The 8,251-nt window shown below is 43.9% G+C and overlaps 1 protein-coding gene across 1 annotated transcript; it reads left to right on the top strand.

Annotated features, from left to right (window-relative positions):
• The first annotated feature begins 878 nt into the window (after positions 1-878).
• On the top strand, positions 879-5,511 carry Il2 (interleukin 2). Its single transcript, XM_026381708.1, has 4 exons — positions 879-1,025; positions 1,115-1,174; positions 3,504-3,650; positions 5,401-5,511. The coding sequence occupies exons 1-4, from the start codon at positions 879-881 to the stop codon at positions 5,509-5,511; spliced, it is 465 nt and encodes a 154-aa protein (XP_026237493.1).
• Positions 5,512-8,251: the final 2,740 nt, after the last annotated feature.

Raw genomic sequence — 8,251 nt, 5'->3', positions numbered from 1 at the left:
TCCACATGTTTCACAACACTGTGGCTCGCTGGTAGTGTCCCAGATGCTTCAGAGGACAAAGCCAAATCTTTAAAGAGGTGAAGACATATCTAGAAACATGAATTGGCTTATCCATGACACAGTTGGAATCTGTTATGAAACCAGTATCAGTGTCCTGGGATGCTAGTTCATTCTCAGTACTTGTTACACATCAAACTCTTTAAAAAGAAAGAACAATAGACAAAAAGATATTTAAACAGATACAGAAAGATGTAAAATTTGAAACAGCATGAGCAGGATCTCCAACTCAATAAACATTGTGCCTCCTAATACTCCAGCCCAGGAGGAAGCAATCTACCTAGACATGCAATCGGCTCGCCGTGTAGATGGAGGCAAAGCCGCCCTGCACAGGAAACCAGCGTTCTTCCTGTCTAATCAACACATCTCCGCTTCAGTCTTCTCACTCTTCACCCTTGCTCCTGTCCACCACAGCATGCTGCTTACATGTCAGCAGACTTCTATGACAAAGAGAAATTTTTCATGAGTTACTTTTTGCATCTCCACCCCCTTAAAGAAAAGAGGAAAAACTGTTTCATATAGAAGGCGGTAGTTGTATGAATGAAAACTCCACCTCAGTGTGGGTTCAAGTAAGCAAGAGGGACTTCACCTACATCCATTCAGTCAGCTCATGGGGGGTTTAAAGAAATTCCAGAGAGTCATCAGGAGAGGAAAAACAAAGGTAATGCCACACAGGTAGAGTCTTTGAAAATATGTGTAATATGTAAAACACTCTGACGCCCCCGTATTATTTTTCCAGAATTAGCAGTATAAATTGCTGTCCTGCTCGAGCTCCCTATCACACTCTCCAATCACTACTCGGTAACCTCGACTCTACCGCCATGCACACCATGCCGCTGCTGTCCTGCCTCGCACTCACACTCGCACTGCTTGCACACGGTGCACCCACCTCCGGCTCTGCAGAGGAGACAAGGCAGCAGGTGGAACAACTGCTGCTGGACTTGCAGATGCTTTCCAGAGGTGTCAGTGTGAGTACTCTCCCTCTCCAACTTCAGCACCGAGCTGTCTTTTCCTTGGTGGAGTTCATTTTTAATTACAATGTCTTATGCTTTCTCAGAATCAAGAGAATTCCACACTTACCAGGATGCTGAAATTCAAATTCTACATTCCCAAGAAGGTAAGTACACTTTTCTACATTTGATTTATGTTTTAATAAAATTAAAAGCAACATGAAAATTTGGATACTGAATACATCATCTGAGGAAAAATGAGTAACTTCAGTATCTTTTTTCAAAAAAAACTAAGTTTGATCATGGGGCTTCTGTTAAGGTGGTTTGCCTCCGTTTCTTACATGCGTTTTGGAAAAAAGGGAATGAGAAGAAGATGTAAAAGTAGTATTGTCACTTGGTTGCTGGGACAATTTAAACAGAAGATATGTTGATTTACTGTTTTAGTTACAGTGTCAGACTCTAGAGAGATTTGATGATATTATTTTTGCATATAAAATATAAAAATTGACTTTGAAGGCACTTTTAAAAGTGCTTCGTGCCTTAGGGAAGGTCTCTGGAGCCTCCTTGAGAGCAGCTGGCAGCACAGGGGCTGAAGTGGCCTCCCAGCTCTGCCTGTCCCGTGCTCAGGACCCTGGGCCCACTACTACCGCCTTTGCATGCAGGTCTCCCCTCTACCTACATGAATGGTCACGGTGCATACTAAGAGTCTTGTGAGGATGAGGAATGCTACCTGTTGGTTTAAACACCAATGAGTGTGAGCTCTGGAGAGTAGTAGTGAAGATGAAATTCTTACTGGGAAGCAAGAAGCACGATTTTGGACTTGTATACCTTTCTGCCAGTAGAACTGGAGACTTACAATTTAAGACCAAAATGTGTCTTGCATCACTGTACTGAGACTCATTATCAAGCAAGCCCTTGGGATTAAGAGCCTCGTTGGCTTGTTCTGGGATTCGGATAGTCACAGGGCAGTAACAGGTCACCCAGGCTCGAGAGTGCCTCACAGGTGCCAGTTTCCCAGCAGCTGTGCCAGTCAACAGAGAACGGGCACAACTTTGGTGCCAGAAACCTTATCCCAGGGTAATTCTAAGACCAGAAAAAAAACGGGATTTCAGAGGGCAAAGATGAACCTGCTGATCCACTTCTGAGAAATCAAGGGAACTGCTGAAGCTTCTGTACGGAAAGATAAAAAGGGAAAGAGCAGATGAGCTCTCGCTCCATCAGAGCCACACAGCTTTTTACTTCCACAAAAAGACACCAGACTGTTTTCTGAAGGGAATGGCTCCAGATTGCTCATGCCCATAAGTCAAGCCCTGAATACAGAAGTGTCGTAGCAAGTTGAAAGGGCGGTGGACAAGCATGTCGAGAGACCTGCTGTCCAGCTCCTGTTCCCCATGAAGACTGGCTGAGAGACAGCGTGAGATCAGGTGTGTCATTTAGAAGGCAGTGGAATTCCTTGAATCTGACTTTCTAAATGACAGCTCAAACTGCTGGAAACCAAAGGTAATGGGATAAATTATATTCATTTGTTCCTTTAGCCACCATTCACATAGACAAAAATTTTGGAAATTTAATACAAATATTTTGTTCAAAGGATGCTATATCAATGCTAGAATGAAAAAGAATTAAAACTTAACCCTACTTCTACCTACTTGTGTGGCCTTGGGCAAGGCACAGATTCTGAGACACAGATTCTTAGTTTCCTTATTTATGAGATGGAGACCACAGTACCGTACTGCTGATCTCAGAATACGGCTGTGAACTCCAAGGGGCTGGCTAGGGAGAAAACACTTCGTGGAATTTTTGTAGAAAGTATGTTTTACCATAGAGGTATGCAATATCATCTCTATCTGCCTACCTGTCTTTATCAGGAGATCTGTCCAAAAATCCTGTGCAAATATTGTGATTTTTTAATTTGGTTGGGACAAATAATTTTTTACATGCATCTTAGTGTAGAAATTATAGGAAATTAAAATTTAAGACCAAAATGTGTCTTGCATTACTGTATTGAGACCCATGATCATAGGTATGGTCACAGTAGCCTGACCTGCACAACTTGGGGACTGTGACAGATGGCCTCTGAGAGCTCCTTTTGGCCTTCACCGTCCTGTGAATCTCATCTCTCCAGTTCTCAGGTGTTGGACTTCCAAATCCATCTGCTCTGGCTCCTGGGGGCTCTATGCAGCCTGGAAAGGTAGCCAGTCCCTGTCCGTCGTGATTTCCGTTTGGATGCAGAAATGTTGACTTTTCACGAAGCCCGGTGAAGTGAAATGTGAGGCTTGTTAGTTGTTAACCAACAGTTGATTCTGATAATTGGTGCTCGAGCCCTGGCTCTGCCAGTTTCGTAACGTGAACTACAGGGTTCACCCTTGCAGCAACACCGAGGACAGGGAGAAAGGGAGAAGCTGGGCCCACAGGTGATGGATTAAGATTGACTTCTGATTCTGGCCTTTAGTGTGTGGTAAACTGAGCTAATAATTATTATTCTTATTATTTTAGGCTACTGACCTGGAACATCTTCAGTGCCTAGAGGAAGAACTCAAACCTCTGCAGGAAGTGCTGAATGTACCTCAAAGCAAAAACTTTCACTTGAAAGATACCAGGAACTTCATCAGCAACATCAACGTGACTGTTCTGAAACTAAAGGTAAGGTTTACTCACTTTATTTGCTTCCTGGAAATATGATAATCGGCAGCGGGGGAAGTACTGCATTTTAAAGTACAGTACGTGTCTTTTGGCATTGTGAGGTATCCGTGCATTTATTTTCAAAGTACTCCGTGAATTCGGGTCCTCCTCCATTGCCCCGTGGTGGAGCTGGGAGCACCCCTGGGGCCTTGAGGCCACACGGCCTCCCCACGGCCTCCATCACCTCTCAGAGCAATGTCAAACTGGAGGCAGAGAAAGCCTGGAACTGAATCTCACAGAAAGCAGGTAGATGTCACTATGTATTTCCAGTTCCTCAAACCATTTACCAGAATCACCAAGACTGATCACTTGCAAGGATTTTCAAGTGAGGTTTCGTGATCACTGATGGAAGGACTAATCATAAGAGGGCTGTCTCCAAACATGGCAGCCTTTAGAGTGAACAAAAGACGAAATAGTCTACTACTGAGAGGCCCACTTTCAGGCCTCTAAGTACTTTTAAATGCATGGGAAGCACGAAATAAATGGAGGATGCAGGGAGGAGAAAGGGGTTCCCAGCTCGTTCCTCATCCCATCTGCCAAGTACAAAACTCATGAGTTAATAAGTACTCCAAAAGCGGCATGATTTTAATTTCAGCCGTAGAAGCAAGTTTCTAAAAGTATGTAACTCCAGTTGTTTCCAAATAGAAATCACTTTATTAGTAGACTGTTTCAGTTTCAATCTTTAAAAAAAACACATTGAGATCAAAGTCATGCAGACCTTGACAGACTCAGTCCTTCTCTATGCTGAGAGGTTTGCTCTGAACTCTTTGATGAACATCAGAAAACTCATTCTAAACTCATGATACAAATTTAAGATAACATGACACGAAAATTATAAAACTGTGCATCGGAAGCCACATACACTACAAAGAAAAAACCCCAAGAGATTACAATATTTAAATAATTATGTGCATGAATTAAAAGGAATGCACTGTCTTATTTGATTTGTAAGGAATTGCTTCAAATTTGAAAAAGCTATTCCTTATATCTCATTGTACGTCAATATATTCCCTTCTTAGATCCTCAGTTAGAAGCAGTGTTAAATTTCAACAGAGGTTAATTTCCATGAAGTCACTTCGGAGGAAGGCTTTTCTAAGAATGGTGGGGTTGGGAAACTCACCTGCACTCTCCCTGTGTCAACTCACGAAGCTGCTCTGGGCTAGTTCTATCCTGATTTGAATTAGGAGATTCATTTTGTATAATAATAATTAAGGTTTAGAAAAAAAACATATTCGTACATAACGATTCATGCATTAAGTGGACTGCTAGGAGATTATCAAGGTTTAGGAAAGAGGAGCATATGTGTCATAACAGTTCATCCATACAACCTGTTCTACACAGCTATAGATGTATTCCCAGAGGGAAGGGATCAGACAACTGTACTTCACTATGATATTTAATAAAATATCTACCGAGAACTGGTTTATTCAAATATTTGTACCAAATTCAGGGGAAAGTCTTGTAATCATTGAGAGAAAAATTAACAAATGTGAAAAATGAATGACAATTGAAAAATAAGTAACAATCGCTTGATGTCATAGTAAAATGTGTGATTTTGGCACGTGACATTGATCACGACAAGAAAAAGGTGAATGACAACTATGTTTAACAAGCTTAAAGACAAAGGCTATCAGCCCACAGACTTTGGTTGGAGGAATCACATGTGAGACAGACCACTCTAAACTTACACGATTCAAATGCTTTTTCACAGGGATCCGCCACGACGTTCACTTGTGAGTACGCCCAGGAGACAGCGAACATTGTAGAATTTCTGAACACATGGATCACCTTTTGCCAAAGCATCATCTCGAAGCTCGCTTGAGAATTAGGTGCCTCCCGTGTATAACATCTAAGTCTATTTATTTAAATATTTAAAATTTATATTTATTTTTGAATGTATGGTTCACTACCTTTTGTAACTATTATTGTTAATCTTCAGATTATAAATACGGATCTTTTAAGATTCTTTTGTAAGCCCTAAGGGCTCTAAAATGGTTTCAATTAAATTATTTATCCCAAAGTATTTATTATTATATTGAATTATTAAGTATAGGATCTATGTAGGTTTGTTAATAAAGGTATTTAATAAAGTTGGTGAATGTAAACAAGTCGAGATGTTGGTTATTTGGGGAACGGCATGGAGTGAGCACTGAAATTTTTCTGAATCACTTATGTGAATTCTTTGGTGGCTGCAATGCTTATGAAATCACTCTTCTCTGGGAAAAAGCTCAGCCATTCCCCTTTCAAAAGGTGATTAGACCCCTGGTTCTGGTTTGGAAAAAACTTTATAGGCCCGTAATATTTTCCTTCTTAAATTTAAACAAAGTGCTAAATACAAACATTTTGAAACATTTTGTCTGTTTTTTAGTACTGGGAATTGAATCCAGAGGTGCTATACCACTGAGCTACATCTCCAACCTCTTTTTATTTTTTATTTTGAGACAAGTTCTTGCAAAGTTGCTGAGGCTGGCCTGAACTTGCAACCCTCCTGCTTCAGCCTCTCAAGTTGCTGGGATTCCAGGTGTGCACCACCACACCCCAGTCTTTGTTTTGTCTTACTAAAACAAAATGTGGGAGGCTGGACTTTATATAGAAAAGAGGTTTATTTAGCTGAGTGTGGACCTTCAAGAGCATGCTTCTAGCATCTGACGACTTCATGGCAGATGGCATCACAATAATGGGAATGTGTTCAGAAAAGAAGTTCAGAGGAGGGGCCAGGCTTACTCAAAACAACTCATTCTTGCAGAAACTAATCCAAACCCCCAAGATACCACCTCTTCTCTTGAAACCACATTAGTTCATTCATGAGGGTGGAGCCTCCATGACCTAATTACTTTCTACTAGGCTCCACTGCTACAGCCTGGCTGGGCACAAAATAACCGGGAGGTCAAGAGCCACTTGTAGTTCAGACAGGAACTACTTTATTGCCCAACCCAAGGAGAACTCAACCGGAACTCTACCGAAACCCCGCGACAACCAACGGGAACTCAACGGGAACTCCGTGAGAACTCAAAAGTAGCGGGCACCCGAGGCAGCAGGAGCCACCCCATTGCTGGACAGAATGGACAGTTTATATACATAACTCAATACACAGCTTGTTTCAATCCAGCATCATCCAGTCACCACCCCAACAACTATACACAGCCCAACTTAATTATCATCATCTTAATGGCTCGCTGGCGTTACTTCTCAACCACTCCTTCTGGCAAAATGCCAGGCGCCATCTTGACTTGGTTGTGGCTCTCAACACTCCACCTCTTAAATGACCGCCACCTCAACGTCACCACCTGGGGACCAAACTTGTAGCACAATCATTGGAGAACAAACGATATCCAAACACTAGACTCTCCACGGAATCGGTGTGCCTCTCCATCTGTTCTCCCTCAGTCACACTTGGTGTGTCCTCCAGGGCCCACCTGTGTGGCCTCTGTCAAGAGCCTCCTTCCCGTCTGATTTCCGTGGGGTCCTGCCACCGGGGAGCCCTGGTGGGAGGCCCCAGGGAGGAGGCTCCTAACTCCCTCTGTTCGCAGTTCCTTCCACGGTGGCTGTGCCCCTCACAGGGCACTCTGGGTACTTTTTCCCTCTGGGATCCAGTGATCTTTCTTTCACTTTCCATTTCAAGCTTTGGGGTGCCAACCCTTCTGCTTTACCAGCTCCGGGTACCTGTACTATCCCCTCCAGGGTCCTGACCTTCGCCAGAGCTCTTGACTGTATCGAATCCTCCTGATAGGCATCTGGTTCTTGCTAGGACTCAGGTCCAGCACTTGTGCTATAAACAGTCCTGGAAGGTGGACCCTCAAAATAGGATTCTGGGACTGGGTTGTTCATGCATTCAAAGAATCCAGCCTGGCAGGACATGGGAATCTATGGGGTCTAGGAGCACCCTGACCACTCGTCCAATGGTCAGCGCAGCATGGGGTGGAATGCAGGGGGAGACCAGGGTTGTGAGATGAAATGATGGTGATGTTAAGCTGCAACAGCAACAGTAACGTAAGACTTGTGACTATCATCTAGACTCCCTGGGGCTCCGGCAGAGAACAGGGAAGGAAAGAGAAGCTTTGGGTGTTGATAGTTGAGTAAAGGCTTGGGTTCCCCAATGGTCTCCTCAGTGACACTGAAACTCAGAGCTGCCACCCTGGACTAGATCCACACTGTGTGCCACCGTTCACCCACCTAGGAGAACACGGTATGGTAACTGTGCTGCCTGTGGGACACTGGCCTCCACAGAACTTGGTGGTGGCTGTCCTCTTGGGTCAGAACCACGGCAGATGGCGATGCCCTGGGTCTGGTTTCCCTGGCCTCCCTGAGAGCAATGCGGCTCCAGGGCAGAGTGCCAGCCACAGTGTCCCACGCAGAGGACCTCGGGGATGCTGATGCAGACCCCTGAAGGTCAGGAGAGACTTCTGCTGGGCAGACGTGGATGTGGGTGTCCTCCTCCTAGAAATGGCCTACTTTGTAGACCTCGTACCTCTGCTTTGGGGGGAGGCAGCTGGGTTCCTTCCAGGAATGACCTGTCATATTATATGCCACGTGTGTACTGTGAAACTTCCCCCAAGCCTTTT

Source organism: Urocitellus parryii, chromosome 10, assembly GCF_045843805.1.
Source record: "Urocitellus parryii isolate mUroPar1 chromosome 10, mUroPar1.hap1, whole genome shotgun sequence".
Lineage (NCBI taxonomy): Eukaryota > Metazoa > Chordata > Mammalia > Rodentia > Sciuridae > Urocitellus > Urocitellus parryii.
This window is presented reverse-complemented; position numbering and strand designations above follow the sequence as displayed.

Coding starts and splice junctions, on each gene's coding strand:
- Il2 (XM_026381708.1), top strand. CDS start 879: ATGCACACCATGCCGCTGCTGTCCTGCCTCGCACTCACACTCGCACTG. Junction 1,026..1,114: donor TGCTTTCCAGAGGTGTCAGT/GTGAGTACTCTC, acceptor ATGCTTTCTCAG/AATCAAGAGAATTCCACACT. Junction 1,175..3,503: donor AATTCTACATTCCCAAGAAG/GTAAGTACACTT, acceptor TTATTATTTTAG/GCTACTGACCTGGAACATCT.